The 23638-nt window shown below is 37.0% G+C and overlaps 1 protein-coding gene across 1 annotated transcript in view; it reads left to right on the plus strand.

Moving 5' to 3' along the window:
- The window catches only part of LOC119535080 (zona pellucida binding protein), a 167879-nt gene that overhangs the window by 61656 nt on the left and 82585 nt on the right, over window positions 1–23638 (plus strand). The window contains exon 6 of the mRNA XM_037837598.1: window positions 8072–8148. Within this exon, the coding sequence (XP_037693526.1) occupies window positions 8072–8148 (77 nt within the window). The remainder of the gene's footprint in view (window positions 1–8071; window positions 8149–23638) is intronic.

The following is a 23638-nucleotide window of genomic DNA, read 5'->3' on the forward strand; positions in this document are numbered from 1 at the left end:
GAGTCATATCCTGCATTGCCAGGGAGATTTACACCCCTGGGAGTCAGGTTCCACGTAGGGGGAGGGCAGTGAGATCACCTGCCAAGGTGGCTTAGTTGGAGAGAGAGGGCCACATCTGAGCAACAAAGAGGCACTCAGGGGGAGACTATTAGGCACAATTACAAGCAGGTTTAGCATCTCCTTTGCAGTAACAAGCTTCATAGGGGCAAGCCCCAAGACAGAGGGCTCAGCATGTCAAGCCATCAGTCCCTGGTGTTTGTGAAAACATCAGCAACAATCCAGGTGAGGAAGTCCAGCACTTCTACATTTCCCCCCACCTCCTCAGGAGAACCCTGCATATATATTTTTATTCTCTGCCCAAATTACTTTGGGATGTGTTGCTATTTCACTGTAACCTATACACTTCATATTCGAAGTTCCATTTAATTGTGGTGTTTGAACAAACTGACTGTAGAAGTTATATTGTTTAGAAAATATAGATGCTACACCAAATAAACATCTCTTCCCTTAGTCTCACATGGAAGTTGAATTTTTAACACACAATCAGTTTCAACCTTTACCCTTTGGCCCGATTTGCCCTAGTCTTAACCAGATCTGCTTCATTCATATGTCTAATTGAAGTCTGGGCTGTTTTTCAGTTTTTTTTTTTTAAACATTTGCTGTAAGCGTTAATACTGACATTCATATCTGTCAAGCTCTAGCTCTGAGTTTCAGGTGTCACACAGATACTCAATTCTCCAGAGATCAATCAGGTTATACACCAAGGGATCAACATCTCCGAGTTTGGAGATAGCCATTACAATTCAGGAATAGATTTGACTGCTGTTAGAGCTTACAATCTAGGGACCATTACAATAATCATTTCCCTGTTAGACTGTGCTCCAAGATTCAATTCTGAGTTTACACATTGTAGTTAGTCCATATCGGTGAGGCGTTATAGTGTTTGCCTTTGTTTCTGGTGTACTTCACTCAAAATGCTGTCTACAGGTTCCATTCACCTACTTGTGTGTCTCACAACTTCACGCCTTTGCATAGTTGCTCAATATTCCATTGTATGCATACACCACAGTTCACATTCTCTTCCTCAGTCAGTGTACGCTTATGGCCACCTCCACCCACTGCAAATCATGACTACTGCCCTCATAAACACCAGTGTGCAAATGTCCATTCATGTCTCTGCTCTCAGATTTTCCAGGTACATAACCCATAGTGAGGTTGCAGGACCTTATGGCCCCCACATACTTAGCTTCTTGTGGAACCACCATAGTGACCTCCAGAAAGGCTACACCATTCTGCCTCCTCATCTACAGTAAATAGGTACATCCTTCTCTCTCCATGTTTTCTCCAGCACTTTTACCACTATTTATATTTTTTCCTACAATTTTATAGAGATGTACTCACATAACATACAAATATCCACAGTGTACAATCACTTGTTAATGTTATCATCATATAGTTGTACATTTATCACCACAGTCAGCACTTGAACATATTGATTACTATGAAAAAGTGTTTTTTTTTTTTTTTTTTTGGTGAATAATAAAAAAGATAATACAAAGAAAAATAAAGTGTCATACAATACAGTATATTATTAAGGACAGAAAACAAACACCACTACCAAGAATCCCATATCCCTCCCTTATATCCCCCTCATATACATTTAACTTTGGTATATTGCCTTTGTTACACTTAATGGAAGCATATTGCAGTGTTACTGTTGACCATAGACTCCAGTTTGCTTTTTGTTTTCTCCCAAATACCATCCCTTTTTCAACACTTTGCATGGTTGAAATTCATTTGTTCTCCCACATGTGAGAACATTTTTGTATTTGTACATTTAGTAACAGTCATTGGCCACTCCAGTTTTTGCCAAATTATACAGTCCCAGGCTTCATCATCTATCTTTACCTCTCGTGTCATACATTCCGCTATTCCACCTCCTTCAGCCTTACTCACAGACATCTTTTTTCAGTGTATTTACAATATTGTGCTACCATCACACAGTTTTATGCTGTCTATTTCTGGATCTATATAATCAATCCTGCTGAACATTCTGTAGTCCTTCAGCATCCAATGCCCCATATCTATCCTCTTTCTGTCTCCTGGTAGCCTGTGTTCTCAGCTTTTAACTCTCAAAGTTTGCTCACTAACGTTAGTTCATATTAGTGAGGCCATACATTATTTGTCCTTTTGTTTCTGGCTAACTTCACTCAACATAATGTCCTCAAGGTTCATCCACGTTATTATATGTTCCATGTCTTTGTTCTGTCTTACAGCTGCATAATACTGCATCATGTGTATTTACCACAGTTTGTTTATCTACTCTTTCGTTGATGAACATTTGGGCTGCTTCCATCTCTTGGCAATTGTGAATAATGCTGCAATAAACATTGATTTACAAATGTCTGTTTGTGTCTTAACTTTCAGTTCCTTTGAGTATATACCTAGCAATGGAATAGCTGGGTCATATGGCAGATCTATACTTAGCTTCTTGAGAAAACGCCACACTGTCTTCCAGAGTGGTTGCACCACTCTGCATTCCCACCAGCAATGAATAAGTGTGCCTCTTTCTGCACAACCTCTCCAGCACTTGTCATTTTCTGTTTTTTTTGGATAATAGCCATTCTGGTAGGTGTGAGATGATACCTTATTGTGGTTTTGATTTGCATTTACCTTATAGCCAGTGAATTTGAGCATTTTTTCATATGTGTTTGAGCCATTTGTATTTCCTCATAAGGAAAGTGTCTGTCCAGGTCTTTTGCCCATTTTTAAATTGGGTTGTTTGTCTTTCTGTTGTTGAGTTGTAGGATTGCTTTATATATTCAGGATATTAAACCCTTATCTGATATGTGGTTTCCAAATATTGTCTCCCATTGTGTAGGCTGTCTTTTTACTTTTTTAACAAAGTACTTTGATGTGCAAAAGTGTCTGATTTTGAGGAGACCCCATTTGTCTATTTGTTCTTTGGTTGCTCACACTTTGGGTGTAAGGTCTATCTTTAAGATACTGCTCTACATTTTCTTCTAAGAGTCTTATGTTCTTAGCGCTTATGTTTAGGTCTTTGATCCACTTGGAGTTAATTTTTGTATAAGGTGTGAGGTAGGAGGCCTCTTTCATTCTTTTGAAAATGGATATTCAGTTCTCCAAGCACCATTTATTGAAGAGGCTGCTCTGTCCTAGTTGCTTTGGCTTGACTGCCTTATCGAAGATCAGTTGTCCATAGATGTGAGAGTCTATTTCTGAGCACTCAATTTGATTCCATTGATCGGTATCTCTGTCCTTATGCCAGTACCATGCTGTTTTGAGAACTGTAGCTTTGTACTATGTTTCAAAGTCAGGTAGTGTGAGACCTCCCACTTTATTCCTCTTTCTCAAGATATTGTTGGCTATTTGGGTCACCTTGCCCATCCAAGTAAATTTTGTTATTGGTTTTTCCACTTCTGCAAAGTAAATTGTTGGGATTTTAAATGGTATTGCATTGAATCTATAAATCAGTTTAGGTAGAATTGCCATCTTAAATATATTCAGTCTTCCCATCAATGAACACTGTATGTTCTTCCATTTTCTAGGTCCTGTTCAATTTCTTTTAGCAGTTTCTTGTGGTTTTCTCTGTATAGGTCTTTTGTGGCCTTGGTTAAGTTTACTCCTAAATACTTCATTATTTTGTTTTGTATTATAAATGGAAATTTTTTTCATTTTTTCCTCTTGTAGTACATTACTTGTGTATAAGAACACTACGGATTTTTGCGTGTTGATCGTGTAGCCTGCCACTTTGCTGTATTCATTGATTAGCTCTAATAGCTTTGTTATTGATTTTTCTGGATTTTCTACATATAGAATCATGTCATCTGCAAACTGAAAGTTTTACTTCTTCCTCTCCAATTTAGATGCCTTTTATTTCTTTTTCTTGCCTAAGTGCTCTAGCTGGAACTTCCAGCACAACAGTGGTGACAGTGGACATCCCTGTCTTGTTCCTGATCTTACAGGGAAAGCTTTCAGTCTTTCCTCATTGAGTATGATGTTAGCTGTGGGTTTTTCATATGTCTTTATCATATTGACAAAATTCTCTGCTATTCCTATCCTTTGAAGTGTTTTCATCAAGAAAGGATGTGAATTTTGTCAATGCCATTTCTGCATTGATTGAGATGATCATGTGGTTCTTTTGTTTTGATTGACTGATGTGTGGTGTATTACATTGATTGGTTTTCTTGTGTTGAACCAGCCTTGCATACCTGGAATGAACACCACTTGGTTGTGGTCTATAATTCTTTTAATGTGCTGCTGGATTCTATTAGCGAGCATTTTTTTTTTTTTTTTGAGGATTTTTGCATCTATATTCATTAAAGAGATTGGTCTATAATTTTCTTTTTTTGTTGTATCTTTGTCTGATTTTGGTATTAGGGTGATGTTGGCTTCATAGAATGGGTTGGGTAGCTTTCCCTCCTCTTCAATTTTTTCGAAGAGTTTGAGCAGGATTGGTATTAATTCTTTCTTGAATGCTTGGTAGAATTCACATGTGAAGCCATCTTTGCTTGTGATTGGTTTGTCAAGGTGGTCTGTTTCTTCTCGGGTCAGTGTTGGTTGTTTATGCTTTTCTAGGAAGTTGTCCATTTCATGTAAGTTGTCCAGTTTATTAGCGTATAGTTGCTCATAGTATCTTCTCATTATCTCTTTTATTTCTCCAGGGTCAATAGTTATGCTTCCTTTCCCATTTGTGATTGCATTTATTTGCATCCTCTCTCTCTCTCTTTTTTGGTTAGGCTAGTTAGGGGTCCATCAATTTTGTTGATTTTCTTGAAGAATCAGCTTCTGGTTTTCTTGATTCTCTCTATTGTTTTCCTGTTCTTAGTTTCATTTATTTGTGCTCTAATCTTTGTTATTTCTTTCCTTATGTTTGCTTTGGGGTTTATTTGCTGTTCTTTCTCTAGTTCCTCCAGGTGGACAGTTAATTCCTCAATTTTTGCTCTCTCTTCTCTTTTAATATAGGCATTTAGGGCAATAAATTTCCCTCTCAGCACTGCCTTTGCTGCATCCCTTAAGTTTTGATATGTTGTGTTTTCACTATCATTTGCCTTGAGGTGTTTACTAATTTCTCTTGTAATTTCTTCCTTTACCCACTGGTTTTCGAAGAGTTTGTTGTTTAGTGTCCATATATTTGTGAATTTTACAATCTTCTGCCTGTTATTTATTTCCAACTTCGTTCCATTATGATCTGAGATATTGCTTTTTATAATATCAATAATTTTAAATTTGTTGACACTTGCTTTGTGACCCAGCATGTGGTCTATCCTGGAAAATGTTCCATGAGCACTTTAGAAAAATGTGTATCTTGCTGTTGTGGGGTGTAGTATTCTATAAATGTCTGTCAAGTCTAGTTCATTTATCATACAATTCAACATCTCCGTTTCCTTGTTGATCTTCTGTCTAGATGTTCTATCCATTGATGAGAGTGGTGTATTGAAGTTTCCAACTATTATTGTGGAGTTATCTACTTCTCCTTTCAGTGTGCTCAGTGTTTGCTTCATGAATTTTGGGGTGGTCTGGCTTGGTGCATAAATATTTATAATTGTTATATTTTCTTGATGAATTGACCCTTTTGTTAATATATAGTGTTCTTCTTTGTCTCTTTTAGTTGTTTTACTTTTGAAATCTACTTTGTCTGATATTAATGTAGCTACTCCCGCTTTTTTCTGGTTGTTGTTTGCATGAAATATCTTTTTCAAACTTTTCACTTTCAGCCTATTTTTGTCCTTGTGTCTAAGGTGAGTTTCTTGTAGACAGCATATAGAAGGATCCTGTTTTTTAATCCATTCTACCAGTCTGTGTCTTTTTATTGGGGAGTTTAGCATTTAGTGTTATTACCGTAAGGGCAGTACTTTCCTCTATCATTTTGTCTTTTGGATTTTATATGTCATGTCTTATTTTTTCCTCTCTCTCTTTTTACCCTTCCTGATAATCTTCATTTCTACACTCTTCTCCAAACTGCTTTCTCCTGTCTGTCTGAAAATATTTTAATCTCTCCCTCATTTTTGAAGGACAGTTTTGCTGGATATAGAATTCTTGTTTGGCAGTTCTTCTCTTTCAGTATCTTAAATATATCATACCACTGTCTTCTCGCCTCCATGGTTTCTGCGGAGAAATCTGTACATAGTCTTATTGAGCTTCTCTTGTATGTGATGGATTGCTTTGCTCTTGCTGCTTTCAGAATTCTCTCTGTCTTTGACATTGGACAGTATGATCAGTAAGTGTCTTGGAGTAGGTCTGTTGGGGTCTCTTCTCCCAACCTTCTCTCTGTTGTTAATGTGACTGTATCCTTTTGGTTGCCAAGTCCAAAAATCTTGGAGTCATAATCAGTTTCTTGAGAAATCTTGTTGGCTTTATATTCAAAATATAACCAGCATCTAGCCACTTCTTAACGTTTCCTGGGCTGCCACTTTGGTTCACGTTATCTATGTTTCTTGACTGCCATTACTTCCTAATATTTTTTCACTTTCTGCTTTTGAACACAAAATTCCTACTTAACAAATCATCTCTAATTTTGAAAGAGTGATTTATTTTCACAGATCTTTGGATTGGTGGAGGGTAAGCTTTGTCTAGATTGGGCTTGCCTAGATGGCTCTTTGTTAATTTGTGTGTCCAGCTCTGCTTGACTGGGTGTCTGTTTTTATTGTAGGGTCAAATCTGAAGTGGTAGCAGCCACCCAAGGGAAGCCCTGCTCATGCTGATAAGAGAAGTATGAGAGAGAAAGTGGAAACACATTAAGACCTAGATTTAGGATAGAACTCCTGTCCATCAGCCATTGGCAAATCCTATGGCAAAGCCCAAAGTCATGGGGAGACGAAGTATACTCTCTTCATGTTTAGGCCATCCACAAGTGTGAATGCAGGGGATATGAAGAATCATGGCCAACAATTTAATCTGCCATGCTTCTCTTACTTGTTATTCCTGGTTTAAAAATCTTATAATGACTTCCTTTTTGCTCAGAATATAAGCCAGAGGCCTTATAGTGGTCTACACAGTATGCTGTCATGTTACCTCTCCCATTTCCTTTGCTTACTCTTCTCTTGTCACAGTTGCATCTCGCTGTCCTTCTAGCATGCCATGCATGTTCTGCCCTGGAGCTTTTACACTATCTGGGCCATGGGTAACTCTCAAACTGCCTTCATTTTTTTGTTCAAGTATCATTGACGATCATCCAATTTAAAATTGCAACCCTTTCGCCACCTCACAGTTCCCTGCTAGCTCTCTCTCTGTCTCTCTCTGTTTTTGGCTCCCTGTTTCTTTTCTTTTTAATCCTAGTACATATCACCTTACTGCACAGTATGGGTTATGTGCTTATTATTCTTACTATTGTCTCTCTCCCCTATTACAGTATAATCTCCAAGAAGCAGGACTTTTGTCAGTTTTGTTCACTTTTATATTCCAAGAACCTAACATAATGCCTAACACATTAGGCTCTTGAAAATTATTTGTTGATTAAATGAGTACATGCCTGTAAGCATTCTTGAATATTTCTAGCATTTCAGTTACAGTGACCACTGCCACTGTCAAACCTTGGTACCTTGCCAGAATTGTTATCATAGTTTATCTTATCTCCAACCTTTGCAGGTAGAGATTAAGAATTGTGTCTATCAAATGACACTCAGTATGCTATTGGTTAGAGTTAAATGGAGTATTGAATGAATATATATATTCCTATATATGTATATGTATATATGTCATGCACACACATATATACATACATGTTATAGAAGTGGAAAACAATTCTGTTAAAAATTAGGTCAGAGATTTAGCAGCCTAACTTTCAAAATCAATAGTCAGTCATTGATTATTGACAAAGTTGATTAATTCTTAAGCTCATGATTAAGAGTAATGTTTGCTTGGTTTATATAAAATAAATCTTCAGCTTGGATTTGTGTCTATAGAGAGAGATTTAACATTAGGAAAATTGCTTAATTTTTAATGAAAGAGAAATACTGGGAAAATGATCTGTTTTATATTTCAAAAAACCAATTTAAATATTGTTATCCCATACTTTAGACCCATTATAAAATATAATATATTTTTGCAGTTTCATCTCTAGACACTGAAAAAGGATCCAAGGCATGTACAGGCCATAATTGTGAATCTTCCAAAAGACTATCTAAGGTATGTTATGTGAGGCTGGAATAAAGAAAAATAAAAAGTTGACTGAACATGCCCAGTATGTAAACAGGCATCTAGCTATTTATAAAACACAATGAATCTCCACATTTAGGGCATTCAATAATAAAGCTTCCACATTAATAACTGATAAGAAATTAATAGAAGTGTTATTTCTGTAAAATACTTTGAAATTTAGCTTACAGAAAGGATTTTATAACTGATTTCATGAAGAAGGATGCTACTCTCATTTGTTTAGCTTTATTTACTTTGGTATTTAATTTATAATTATTAATCAGGTAGAATATTTTATTATACTTGTTTCATCATGTGTTTGTTCAGCCATCCATCCTTTAATCCGTCTTTTCCTTTGTATTATGGCTTGTATTTGATGCAATTTAGCGTACACATCTATTTTTGTTTTCTTTTGAAGTACAATACACAAATGATAAACGTACCATTCAGTGAGTTTTGTAAAATGCGTATATTGTTATAACCTCAAATCCTACCAATCCTAACCACAGTAGGATGTTACCATTGCCCCCCAAAGTACTCTTTAGCTCTTTCCCAGTTGGCAGTCCCCACTGAGGCAACCACTGTTCTGATTTTTCCATCATAGATGAGTTTTTTGCGTTCTGGAACCTTTATGTAAATGAAATCAAACAGTATGTATGCTTTTGTATAAGGCTGTTTCCAGATTTTGGGTATTATGAATAAACTATAAATAAAGCTGTTAAGAACAAACTTGTTCTATCTATGTATATATGGCCATGTGTTATCATTCTTGGTTGAATATCTACGAGTAGAATTACTTGGTATAGAGTATCTGTATATTTAATTTATAAGAAATTACTAGACCTATTGTAAAGTAGTTTTTCCATCTTATAGTCCAACCAAAAATGGGTTAGAGTTTTTATTGCTTCACATTTTCACTGATACTGTGTGTTACCACTCTTACTTAATTTTAACCATTGTGCTGGGTATATTGTGGCATATCATTGTGATTTTAATTTTCATTTTGATTATTAATAATGTTGCACACTTTTTCATATGCTTATTTTCCATGCATTCATTTTCTTTGAGCAGTTTTTGTGTTAGATAGGTGGTTTGCAAATATTTTTCACCATATGTGACTTGCTTCTTTTCTTAGTGAAGTGTTTAGATAGTCTAATTTATCATTTTTTACCTTTTATGGTTACTGATTTATGTGACTTTTCTAAGAAACCATTGCTTTCCTTAAGGTCATGAAGATATTCTCTGTATTATCCTTGAAAAGCTTCCTGGTTTTATGTTTTATAGTAAGGTCTGTGTTCCATTTCAAATTAATTTTGTATATGGTATAGAGTCAGGGTTATGATTTTTTTTTTATATGAATATCCAGTTGTGTCAGAAAAATTTGTTTTAAAAAGTCATTCTTTTCCCCATTGTGTTGTTTTGGTGCTTTTTTTGAAAATATGATCATTCAAGTATGAATGAGTCTATTTCTGGGTTGTCTTCTCTGTTCTTCTGATCTACTTGTCAATCCTTTATGTCAGTGCAACACTGTTTTCATTGCTGTAGCTTTATAACAAGTCTAAAGTCAGGTTTTATAACAAGTCTAAAGTCAGGTAGTTTAAGTCCTTTTTATTTGCTCTTCTTCATAATTGTTTTGGATATTTTAGGTACTTAAAAAGTCAGCTTAGGCTATAATTGGAGTTGCCTTGACTCAATATGTCAGTTTGGCAAAAAGTTACATTTTATCAACATTGAGTCTTCTCATTCCTGAAAATGCTATATCTTTCCATTTATTCAGTCTTTTAAAAATTCAGCATTGTTTTCCATTTTTTAAAATGTAGAGGTCCTATATGTCTTTTGTTAAATTTATTCTTATGTATTTTGTTTTTAATTTCCAATAGATTTCTGCTTATTTTATTAACCTTCTTTCCTGCCACCTTACTAAATTCTCTTGTTTTTTTATACTGGTTGTTTTGTAGGTGCCATGTATACTTAATGTATGAGTATTCTGTAGAAGATGGATGTAATATTTTATAATAAGTAAAGGTTGTTGAGTATGGGTGTTCAGATTATCTGTATCAGGGGTTAGCAAACTTTTTCTGATACAGCGCCTGATAACAGGCCAGCTACGCGTTCTCTGTGACACCTGATCAGCTTTGCTGTTGCAATGCAATTGCCTTAGACAATATGTAACTGAGGGCTGTGTCCAATAAAATTTTAGGTATAAAATTAGCTGGCTCTTGGTCTGTAGTTTGCCAACCCCTGTTCCATTATTTTACTGATTTTTTTTCTTCAGTTCTGTCATCTGCTAAAAAAAAAATGGTGTTAAAATTTCCAGCTGTTATTCGGGAATTATTTATTTCTTCCCTTGATTCTGTCAGTTTTTACTTCATGTGTTTTGAAGCTCTACTCTTAGACACATTATCCATTTATAATTCTGTCTTCCTTATGATTTGATTATTTTATTCTTTGAAACATCCCTTTTATCTATTTTTCTAGACACCCACTTTATGTGAAATTAATCTTATTACATCAGTTTTCTTTGCTTACTGTTAGCAGGGAATATATTTTGCCACCTGTTTACTTTCAGTTTGTCTAGGTCTTAATATTTGAAATATCTATCTTATAGGTAGTATACTGTTGGGCTGTTTTTTTTTTTTTTAAATCAAAATCTTTCTTTATGGAGTATGTAGTCTGTTAACATTGGAAGTAATTATTGATTTGGTTAGTTTTTGCTTACCATTTTACTATTTGTTTTCTCTTTTTCCCCGTTTTTTATTTTTTATGTTTTTCTTCCCTCATGTGTTCTTTGAATACATTTTTAAAGTTCCATTTTAAGGTTGCTATTATCCTTTTAGTTATTCTTTGCATTATTTATTATGTGATTGCTCTAGGAATTATGATATAGAAAACTGAAAATTAAAATTGTATCCTTCACATGTAATGGAAATGTTGCAAGTTTATAAGTTTATTTACTTTCCCCTGTCTTTATGCTTTAGATGTCATATGTATTTTGTCTTCATATGAAAACTCTGAAATACATTGTTAAAATTTTTCTTTAAAAAGTCATATATATATTCAAGAAACTAAGAGAACAAATAATATTTTATATTTACTCGTATATTTATATTTTTCTATATTCTTTATTACTTCCTGAAGATCAGAGTTTCTATCTGATATCATTTCCCTTCCGCCGAAAATGTTTCCTGAATCATTTCTTGTTAATTCTGATCTGTTGGCACAGGCTTCCCTTAGTATTCTTTTATCAAGAAATTGTCTTTATTCTCCTTCATAGAAGATATTTTCATTCTTTGTATTTAATGTGCTTTTATTTTTCCTGTGGCTACGTCCGTTTGTTTTTTTTTTTCCTTTATCTTCAGTTTTAAGCAATTTGCTGTGCCCAGGTTTGGTCTTCCTTGTATTTATTCTGCTTGAGATTAGCTTGTTGTCCTGGAATCTATAATTTAATGTTTTCCATTGAATTGGGGGAACTGTATAGCCATTATTTTGTCCATTTTTATTCTCCTAAGTATTTTCTGTTTTCTCCTCCTTGGTTCACAAACACACATGTGACTTGAACTTCTCACAGCTTGATGCATTGTTTCGGAGACAGAAGGTCACATTTTGTGAAAGTGTGTAGAGAAAATGAGCATTCAAAGAAGCCTGGACATAAACTGTAAGACTATTGTTGACCTAGCTTTGGGAGTCATTCAGCATCTATCTACCACATTTTATTGGTCAAAGCACTCATAGAACTGCCTGATTCAGAGAAGGGATAGAGACTCCATTTGTCCATGAGATGTGACATAGAATCTGTGGCCATGTTTTAACCATGTTTAAAGGGATACTCATATACATCATTTTAACATCCTTTTTTAAAGTTGGACATTTTATTGAGATAATTTCAGATTTACGTATCATTGTAAGAATGATATAGAGAGATCCTTTGTATACGTTGTCTATCACTCTCCCTCAATGGTAACTTGAAATTTATGGTACAGTATCACAACTATTGACATCAATACAGTCCACTGATCTCATTCAATTTTCCCTAGTTTACTTGTATTCATTTGTGTGTTTGTTAATACGTTCTCTATCATTTTATCCCCTCTGTAGGTTCACATCACCACCACCACAGAGTACTAAACAATTCAAAAACCACAAGGATTCCTTGTGTTACCTTTTTATAACCACACTCACCTTCCTATACTTACACTCTTCCAACTCCTTTTTTCCTAATACTTGACATTATTTTGTCTTCCATTTATAAAGTTTTATTATTTCAAAAACATTATATAAAAGAAATCATAGAGTATATAACCTTTTGATATTGGCTTTTTAAACTCAGCAAAAATTTCCTAAAGATTCATCTAAGATGGTCCATATATCAATAGTTCATTTTTATTACTACCTGGTATTCCATGATGGAGTTTGTTAAACCATTAACCTGGTGAAGGACATCTAGGGTGATCCCAGGTTTTGACTTTTACAAATAAAATTGCTGTAAATATTCCTGTACAGGCTTTTATGTGTTTATAAGTTACTATTTTGGGGGATTAATTCCTAAGAGTACAATTATGGGTCATATGGTCTTTCCATGTTTAATTTATTAGGAAAATGCCAAACTGCTTATCAGAGAGGCTGTAACATTTTGCATCCCCACCAGCAACATATGAGTGACCTAGTCTCTCATACTTGTCAGCACTTGGCATTGTCACTATTTTTTATTTTAGTCATTCTGGTAAGTTTGTAGTGATATCTCATTATGGTTTTAATTTTCATTTCCCTAATGAATAATGATTTTGATATTTTCATGTGCTTATTTGCCACCTGTACATCCTCTGAGTTGAAATGTCAGTCTTTTGTCCACTTTCTGTTTGGTTTGTTTGATTTTATATAGTCTAGGTAGTGGTCCTTTGTTGGCTATATTATTTGTAAATACTTTCTCCTGGATTGTAGCTAGTCTTTTCATCATCTAAACATTGGTTTTATCTTTTCATCTTCTTCACATGGGTTTTCTCAGAGAAAAAGGTTTCACTTTTGATGAGGTCAAATATGTGATTTTTCCCTTTTATGGATCATACTTTTGTGTCATATCTAGGAATTCTTGACCTAATTCTGAATACTGAATATTTATCCCCCCTTTTTTTCTAAAAGTTTTACAATTTTACATTTTCCTTTGAAGTCTCTGATCATTTTTAAGTTAAGTTTTGTATAAGTTATGAGCTTTAGGTCAAGGGTTTGTTGTTGTTTGTTTTGTTTTGTTTTTGCCTACAAATGTCCAGTTGCGATGGCACCATTTATTGAAAAGGCTGTCCTCCCACCATTGAATTGCTTTTGCATCTTTGTTAAAAATCTGTTGAGAATGATGGTGTGGGTCTGTTTCTGGGTTCCCTATTCTGTTCACCTGATCTGTGTGTCTGTTCCCCAACCATACCACACTGTCTTGACTTCTGTAACTGTAGTAAGCTTTATTATTGGGTAGAGTACTTAATTCCACTGTGTTCTTAAATTGTCAGTATTGTTTCAGCTATTCTAGGGTCTGTGCCTTTCTATATAAATTTTGGAATGTTGGCCTATTTCTATCAAAAACTTTGCTTGGATTTTAATAGGAATTATGTTAAAGTTGTATATGAGTTTGGGGAGAATTTATGTCTTTACTATGTTGATTCTACCAATCTATGAACATGGCATGTTTCTCCATTTATTAAGCTCTTCTTTGATTTCTCTCCTTAGCGTTTGCGTAGTTTTCGGCATACAAGTGCTGTGAAAATTTTGCTAAATTTAGACCCATTTCTTTTGGTGGCATTGTATTTTTAATCTCAGTTTCCATGTGTTCATTGCTAATTTACAGAAATGTGATTTTTTTTTGTATGTGTTGGTTTTGTATGTTGTCGACTTGCTGAACTCACTTGTTAGATCTCTGTTAGCTTTTTTTTTTTTTTTTTTTAGATACTTTGGGCTTTTCTATGTAGGTCATCATGTTGTCTGCAAATAGAAACAGTTTCAATTGTTCCTTTCTGACCTGTATGCCTTTTTCTTTTACCTTGATTAGAACTTCCAGTATTATGTTGAATATCAATGGTGAGAGTGGACATCCTTGCCTTGATCCCAAATTTAGGTGTAAAGCATTCAGCCTTTCAATACTGTTATGTTAGCCATGGATTTTTCATAGATGCTTTACATCAATGTGTGGTAATTGTTCTCTAATCTTAACTTGGTGAAATTTTTATTATGAAATGGTGTTAGATTTTGTTAAAGTTTTTCTGCTTCAGTTGATAATATTGTTTTTCTTCTTTAGTTTGTTTATATGATGGATTACATTGATTGATTTTATAATGTTGAACTAGCCTTGCGTATTTGGATTAAACCCAACTTGTTTATGGTGTATAACTCTTTTTATGTATTCTTGGATCTAGTTTGCTACTATTTTGTTGAGGATTTTTGGGTTTAACTTCATGATTCATAATGGTCTATAGTTTTTCTCTTTTGTTTTGAGGTTGTCTGGTTTTGGTTTAGGTAGTACTCACCTAATAAAATAAGTTGTGAAGTGTTACCTCCTTTTCTGGTTTCTGGAAGAGACCATGTAAATTTGGTGTTAATTTTTTACATGTCTGGTATAATTCTCTAGTGAAACCATCTGTGCCTGGAGATTTCTTGGGAGCTTTTAAATTACATATTCAATTCCTTTAATGGTTACAGAAGTATTCAGATTATCCTTTTCATTAGAGTTGAGTATTTGAAGTTTGTGGTATTTGAAGAATTGGTGCATTTTTCTAAGTGGTCAAATTTATGAGCAGAAAGTTACTTGAAGTTTTCTCTTATTGTCATTTAATGGATGCAAGATCTGTAGTGATATCTATTTCATTGTTAATATTTGTGTTTATGTCTATTCATTTTTGACATTATTGCTAGAACTTTATCAATTTTATTGATTTTTTTTTCAAAGAACCAGCCTTTTGTTTCATTGATTTTATCATCTTCCTATTTTCAGTTTCATGAATTTTGGCTGGCAACTTTATTTTCTTCCTTCTGTTTGCTTTCAGTTTATTTTGTTTACTCCTCCTTTTTTTTTTAAACCATTTTTTAACTGAAATATATTCACATACCATCCAAAGTGTAAAACAGTTGTCCACAGTATCATCATATAGTTGTGCATTTGTCACCACATTCAATTTTTGAACATTTTCATTACTCCAAAAAATCAAAATAATAATAAAAATAAATGTAAAAAGAACACTCAAAACATCACATACCCCTCCTCCCCCATATTAGTCATTTACTTTTTGTTTCCATTTTCTACTTATTTGTCCATACACTGGGTAAAGGAAGTGTGAGTCATAGGTTTTCACAATCACATGGTCACACCATATAACCCATATAATTATACACTCACCTCCAAAAATCAAGGATACTGGATTGCAGTTTCAAATATTTCCTTCTAACTATTCTGATAAACTAAAAACTAAAGAGGGATATCTATATAATGCATAAGAGTTACCTCCAGAATAACCTCTCAACTCCACTTAAAATCTCTCAGCCATTGAAACTTTGTTTCATTTCTCTTTCCCCTTTTGGTCTAGAAGTTTTCTCAATCATAAGATGCAGGGTCCTGGCTCATCCCTGAAAGTCACAACCCACGTTTCCAGGGAGATTTACATCCCTGGGAGACATGTCCCATGTAGGGGTAGGGCAGTGGGTTTACCTGCCAAGTTGGCTTAGAGCAACAAAAGAGGCCCTCTGGGAATGACTCTTAGGCACAATTATGAGTAGGCGTAGCCTCTCCTTTGCAGTAACAAGCTTCATAAGGGCAAGCCCCAAGATTGAGTTCTCATCCTACTAAGCTGGTAGTCCCTAATGCTTGCAAGAGTATCAGGAATTCCCCAGCTGGGGAGGTTTAATATTTCTGCATTTTCCCCCAGTCCCTCAAGGGGGTTTTGCAAATACTTTTTATGCTTTGCCCAAATTACTCTGGGTTGTATCGGGGCTTTATGCTTTCCTTGTTTGCTTTGAGTTTATTTTTGTTTACTTTTTATAGTTTTATTTGGGGTAGAAACTTAGGTTATTTTTTTCCATTTCATCTTTGTTTCTAATGTTCGAATGTCATGTTATAAATGTCCCTCTTGGTGCTGCATTAGCTGCATTGCACATGTTTTGATACGACGTGTTTTCTGTTTCATTTGGTTCTTCTGAATATTTTAAAAATTTCCTCTAAAAACTTTGTGTTTTCTTCACCATAAGATGGGAGGTTAGGTTCATCAAAAGATAAAGAATAATTAAATGAATTTTGTGTTCTTCCTTTATAGTTAAAACACTACAACACTTAGCATCATTCAGATATTACCTGTACTGATTCCAGCTTTTCACTGAAGTTAGCATATCCTGCATTGGTGTAGTATGTTACAATGGGATAGATACAGAGAAGTTTTCCCTCAGCCCAAAGTTAGTGGAAATAGGTAGCAGGGTGTGGAAAGTTGTGTAAAATTTCCTTAGGGCAGAAATTTTGAACTTCTCCTTTTCTTAATTTGGTACACTGAATTGCAGATTTTTATTTAATAAAAATGTAGAGTCAGCACAGTTTTACTCAAAGAAAGAGCCTTGAACAAGTGCTTCTCTCAACAAGTGATAAATTTTCTCTTCTCTCAGTGTGGATAATCAACACAGGAAAGGGACATACATGTTTTGATGTAGTTTCCTTAAGAAAAATGATCAACATCATCTATCTCCTTGAGAGGGAGAAATAATTACAAAAAGATGTTTAAATCTTTATTTAGTGAGAGCTTCTGATTTAATTACTTAAGTCTGAAATTAGAATGTTAAACTTTATATGTTTTATGATATCTCCATGTTTAAGTACTTTTATTTGTATAGATTTTATAGTAGTTGCCATAGGAATTATAGTATACATACCTAACTTATCACATTCTACTGGTATTGATATATTACTACTTTAAATAAGGTGTAGAAAGTTTGCTTCCATTTAAGGTATATTAACCCTTGCCATTTTAAAAATATAATTGCCTTGATTATTTCCTTTATATACATTGAGCATCACATCAGATGGTGTTATATTTTTTTTTCAAAAATAGTGAGGAGAAATATAATCTATTATGTTTGTTCCTGTTATTTCACACTCCATTTTTCTTTCTTCCTTTTTGTTATTTCCTTTCTGACTGGAGAACTTTCTTTAGCTTTCTTTTAGGGTAAGTTGGCTGGCAACAACTTCTCTTAGTTTTCCTTTGTCTAATAATATTTTTGTTTCCTCTTCATTCCTGAAAGATGTTTTCACTGGATATGATATCTGAGATTTAAACTCCTTTTCCTTCAGCACTTGAAAAATGTTGTATCCCTTCCATCTGACGTCCATGGTTTCTGATGAGAAATCAACTCATTCAAATTGTTATTCCTTTATTGGTAATTCTCCTCTAGCTGCTTTCAAGAATTTTTATTTATCTTTGATTTTCAGCAGTTTAATTATCTTGTGTCTTTACCTGGATTTCTTTGGGTTTGTTTTATTTGGGATTTGCTGAGCTTCTTGAATCTGTAGGTTAATGCCTTTCATCAAATTTGGGAAATTTTCAGCCACTATTCTCTTTCAGCCATCTTCTATTATCTCTTCTCCTTTTGGGACTCCAGCAACATGGATATTAAAACTTTTGGTATTTTCCCACAGGTCCCTGAGGTTTTATGTTCATTATTTTTAAAGTTTGTTTTCTCTCTGTTGTTCAGCTTCAGTATTTTCAATCTCTCTGACTTCAAATTCACTGATTTTTAAATTCCTATCCATTCTGATGTTGAACCTATGCATTGACTTTTTAAATTTCGTTTATTTTTCTCAGTTCTTAAATTTCTATTTATGTATTCTCTATATATCTTATTTTTTGTTGAGCTTTCTTATTTCTTTGCTGAGACTTTGTATTTTTCCTTTTGTTTCAAATGTGTTCTTAATTTTTTTGTGAAGTATTCTTATATGATGGCTGATTTTAATTTTTTCAGATAATTCTAACCTGTCTGTCATTTAGATGTTGTTATCTGTTGATTGTTTTTTTAACTTTCAAGTTGAGATTTTCCTTGTTCTTAGTGTGAAGAGTGATTTGCAATTAAAGCCTGGACATTTTGAGACTCTGGATCTTATTTAAACAACCTCCTTTTCCTTTTCCTCTCCTCCTCCTCCTCCTCCTCCTCCTCCTTATTCTTTTCATCCCCCCCCCCGTCTTCTTCTGACACTGCTTCAAGAGGGGAACATGGATGTGTGGGGGTGGACTGCATCACTAATGACAAGTTAGTGTAGAAATTATAGTTCCCCATTTGGCATCCTTGACATCTACTGAAAGGGGTTGGTACTACTTTTTAATAGCTGGGCAGGGTTGGGAGTTCCTGCTCCCCATTAGGTCTACACTGATACCATGCTGTCTGTGAGGTATAAAATGGCATTGTTACTGCTCTGTGGACTCCATAGGCAGTAACCTCATTATGATCTCTAGTGGTGCTTCTCCCTTAGGTCTCCTTTAAAACCTCCTCAGGGGAGAGTGAAGGACATATCATTACTGCCAGGTGAAGTGTAAGTCCGGAGTCTCCATATATTAAAGCCTGTAGGGCAAGGTGGCCTCTTTACTACCCAGAGGGATGAAAATCCCAGCTCCCTACTTTGCCTTTACTGAAACCACCTTGTTGGGGGAATTACAGTGCTTCATTACAGCCTGATGTGAGGATGAAGTCTAAGCTCCCCACTTGGCTTTTGGAAGTTGGGTGGGGGTGGAGCCAAGTTTTTTTTTCTCTGGTGTTTGGCTGGTGTAGATTGGTTATTATCTAAAATTTTTCTACCTTGCTAGGCTGCTCTTTTCCTGGTTCTTTGGTTAGAGAAAGCAGGCTTTGTTGGGCATTTTTTATCTATATCCCTTGGCATTTCTGATTGTTGGCTTCTTCAGCTCCAACTCTGAGATATATGAGGCAAAAAGAAAACCCAGGGAAGTTATCATTCCTCAGTCCTGAGGTCTCTGGCTGATATGATTTCTCCTCTTTGCTGTCATCTTATATTTGTTTTATGTATAATGTCCATGATTTTTAGACATACTTAGCAGAAGGAGTAGGGAAATATATGTCTATTCCATCCTCCTTGTAATGGAACCATTGCAAAAGTATTTTTCATTTTGATAATTCTAATTCATGTATTTCTGTTTTATTGTTTATGTTTTGTGCATGTGCACATGTGTGTATCTACATGCATGCTTTATTTAAGCAGTCAACCCCCAGGTTGAAAAGATGTTCTGTGATGTTGATTTCTAGGCATTATAGCTTTTGTGTTTAGTTCTAGGATCCAAAGCCAAGTCAGTGTTTGTGTATTTTGTAAACTAAGGTTTAAAGTTCATTCTTCCCCCCATGAGATTCCTGTTGTTCCAGTTCAATTGGTTGAAAAGTCTATTCTTTTCTCATTGAATTAGCTTCAAAAAATTTATTGAAAATCAGTTAGTATATATGTATGAGCCTAATTCTAGAGTATCTTCTGTTCCTTTGATCTGTGTACCTCTACTTACATCAGTACTACACTGTTTTCATTACAGTAGCTGTGTAGCAAGTCTTGAATTCAGGTATTTATAAGTCCTTTAACTTGGTTCTTCTTCAAAATTGTGTTGCCTACTTTAGGTACTTTTAATTTCCAAATTCATTTTAGAACTAGTCAGTACCTTATAAAAAATCCTTCTGGAATTTTGATCAGGAATATGTTGAATCTATAAATCAATTTGGTGAGGATTCCCATCTTAGTATATTTAGCCTTCCCTTCTATGAACTGGTATATCTCTCCATTTATTTAAGTCTTCTTTAATTTCTCCTAATAATGTTTTGGATTTTTCTGTATTCAGGTCTTTTACCTATTTTGTTAACAATCTAAGTATTTCTTACTGATTATTATTATAAATTTACTTTATTTTAATTGTCCAATAGGTTGTTGCTCATATATATAAAACAATCTTTTGTACATAGCATATAATTGGGCCCTGCTTTTAATTGTAGCTGGCAATTTCAAACTTTTATTTGGAATATTTAGACCAGTTGCATTTTATTTAATTATTGCTGTATTTGGGTTTAAATCCACCATCTTGCTATTTCTTTTCTAATTGTCCTGTCTATTTTTTTGTAATTTGTTTTTTTTTTTTTTTTTTTTTTCTCTTCTCTTGGGTTGATTGTACCTTTTTTTAAAAAAAAAATCCTGTTTTATAGCTCTACCTTGGTGGTTGCTTTACATTCATATATCCTGATATGTGTGGATCACCTTTTACCATTTTTCCCATGCCATTTGCTCTGTTTTTCTATCTTTCAGGTTTTGTTCCTTTCCTGTCTTCTTTTGTATGTAACAGATGTTTTTGGATGTTATACTTTCATTTTATAATCTTTTAGTTGTTTTGCTTCAAAATTTAGCATATAGAGCTCATCCAAGACGGAGGATTAGGAGAGACAGAGCAAAATTCTTCTCCATGAAAAATACTAGATAAAAGACAGAAAGTGCTCCAAAATAGAAGTTGCAGGGTTCCACTGGCTGGGCAGGGACTTAAACATCCATAGTGACTGTGCCTTGGAGAAATCGAGAGACTGTGTTTGGAGCTATGTGAGTGTTTGGTCCAGAGAGCTGCCAGGGAAACAGTAGCCAGAGTCATGCCATGGTGGGGACCAAACCAGAGACTGTGTTTGGAGGTGGGTTGTTGTAAAACCCGAAAGCCACTGGGGAGCTGTGCGGTCGCAGTTGACTCGTCTGGGGGAGGGTGGCGGCCGGTTGCTAAATCCTAGGCTCTCAGGATTGCTCCGAGGGTACCGGCGGCGGGGGCTCTTTCCCGGAGGCGAGGGCGAGGCGGGGGACTTGGTCAGGTCCCCGGCGGGAGGCGTGCAAAGTATGGAGGGCGGCGAGAAAGGAACAGGCGGGACACGGTTCTTTTAGGGTGAAGAAACCAAGAGAGTTTATTAGGGGAGAGTACAAGCTTATATCGGGCGTTTAGAGGGCGGGGTAGTTGTAGAGGTTAAAGGCTTGCATTGGTTCTGAGAGGGCGCGGAGGTTGATTGAAAAGGGGCGAGAGTTGCTCCGGTAATGGTGTCTGGCAACAATGTATGCGCACTGGTGGTGATGGGAGTTGCACTGGCAACGGGGAGTGTCCGGGTAAGATAAGGGGGTGGGGAAAAGGCGGTTCCCTCCAGCAAGCCTCCCCTAACAGTGGTGTATTTTGGGTGAGGAAATGGGGCCTGCCTCCGGCCTCACTTTCCCAGGCCCGGGGGGCTGTAGAGGGCGCTGTCGCCCGTGCCCACTACCCTCCCCAGGGGTGGATCCGGTCCCCCAGCCCAGGCCCGCCAAGTTGAAGCACGTAATCAGTGTCCCGCATTTCCCCCTTCTTTTCTAATTAAAGGAAGAAGCTTACCGGAGAGGTCCGCTAAGGGATGAGGGAAGGGGGAGGTCGGGGAGGGGAAAAGGGGTTGACGGTGGCTCAGCGAGGCTGGAGCTCGGCGTTGGTGTGGCGCCCGGGCGCTCGACAGGGGCCTTGCTGCTTGTGGGATGGACGAGGGTGGGGGGTTTAAAGTTGGAGGTTCAGAGAAGCTGGAGCTCGAGGTTGGTGCGATGTTCAGGCGATCGAGAAGGGCCTCGTGGTCGGCGGGTTGACCGGTGGCGGTGAGGTCGCGGAGGGTTGGTTGTCATCTCGGAGTAGGGAGCGTCAGAGGTGGCGAGTCACTGGTACTGGACTTGCATGAACGAGGAAAAAATAGCATCCGTTTGTTTCCTTACAAGCTGGACAATTCTGCGGATAATGCAGGGTCCTAAGGTGAGAGCTAGAATAATCATTAGTAGGGGGCCGAGGAGAGGGAGGAGGTATGGGAGGAGGGGGGTAAAGATGTGGGACCAATAGCTGGTGGCTTCACGGTCTTTTTTGCGTTGTTCTAGTCCCTCTCGGACCTTTTTTAGGCTGTCCTCGGCGAGACCTGTGGAATTGGCATATACACAGCACTCTTCTCCTAGGGCGGCGCAGAGGCCTCCTTCTTTGAGGAGGAGAAGGTCGAGACCTCGGCGGTTTTGGAGCACTACCTCAGAGAGGGAATTGACAGAATTTTTAAGATGGGAAATAGCGTCTTGTAGGTGACGAATGTCCTCGTTAACAGCCGCCCGGAGGTGAGTTAGGGCGGAGTCTTGACTGGCTAATGCAGCGATTCCGGTGCCAGCGCCTGTAAGACCTAGGAGGGAGGCAATCGTGAGGACGGTGATGGGCTCTCGCTTTTGCAGTGGGGCAGAAGCTGCAGTTGTTTCCAGGCGGAGGAAGAAGTTTTCCTCGCTGTGGTATAGGACCCTAGGGATAAGGACAATTAGGAGGCAAGTTTCATTAGTTGTATTGAGGGTTTGCACGTTAAGGCAGGGGGTAAGTCCTGTAGAGGAGCAGAGCCATTGGGAGGAGTTATGAGGGATGAGAAATTTTGCAGAGTTGCTGGGAGATGAGTAGTCGGCACAAGCTGTGAGGTTGGGAGAGTTACTTGAGCGAGGGCGGATGCACTTTCCTGTAAAGGAGACTGAATGAAAGGTTAGGGGGACGGCAGAGGTATTCCAATTGCATTCCGAGGGGCTGTCCTCTGTGTTTTCTGAAAAGGAGAGGTTGGAGGCAACTGGCTCATACAGGGGGGAGGAAGTGGAGAGGCAAAGCCAACGAGAGGAGGTAAGATTGGGGTTGGAGGAATTCACTGAGGTGAAGGCCGCTTGGATAAGGCTGAGGAGGGGAGAGGAGTAACGGGCGGGGGGCAGACGAGGTTGGGGTGGTGGTGTTGGCAACGCACCGTTTGCAGCTGAGGTGCGGCTGGTTGGAGCTGAGGTGCGGCTGGAGAGCTGTGGAAAAAGGGGGTTAATGACTTTATTGGGACCAATGGCAGAGGGGTTTTTTTGTACAGCCTCCTTTTTTACAAGAATAAGGGAACCTGGGTCGACTCCTTTCAAATAAATTCTGAAGCCCCAGGTTCGACCGAGTAACCAGGAGGGATCATTGGGGAGCTGCACACTGAGATTTAAATGTGAGCAGGTACCTGTAGGTGCAATCTGGTGATGGCCTCCATAGATACCCCAGTTAATGGGTTCTTGAGGTGGTTTGCAGTTAAAGGGGGCCCATTTTAGAGTTAGGTAATGATCAGTGGCGTAAGTCTCCCACTGAGTGGCTAATGTTTCACATCCCCAATATGCACAGTAGTATTGGTTGGGGGAATTGCAGTACTGTTTTCCAGGATTTGAGGATGGGCACATATAATATTGGGCTTGATTCCAACCAGTGGGGCGTACAGAAGGAGTGGGAAATAGATCAGTTGCGTTGACAAGAAAGGAAGGTCGCCCTGCTGTAACCTGGGTTTGTATAACTGTGGAATCTTCCCACTGTGCCAAGGTCCATTTCCAAGGCTGGTGAGGGGAGTGTGGCTGGTAGACAGCCTGGGTAGAAGAGGCGAGAGCCAGCATGATTGTTAGAAGGGAAGCAATGCTCGGGTGGGGGTTATG

The sequence above is a fragment of the Choloepus didactylus genome, chromosome 5, assembly GCF_015220235.1.
Source record: "Choloepus didactylus isolate mChoDid1 chromosome 5, mChoDid1.pri, whole genome shotgun sequence".
In the NCBI taxonomy this organism is placed as follows: Eukaryota; Metazoa; Chordata; class Mammalia; order Pilosa; family Megalonychidae; genus Choloepus; species Choloepus didactylus.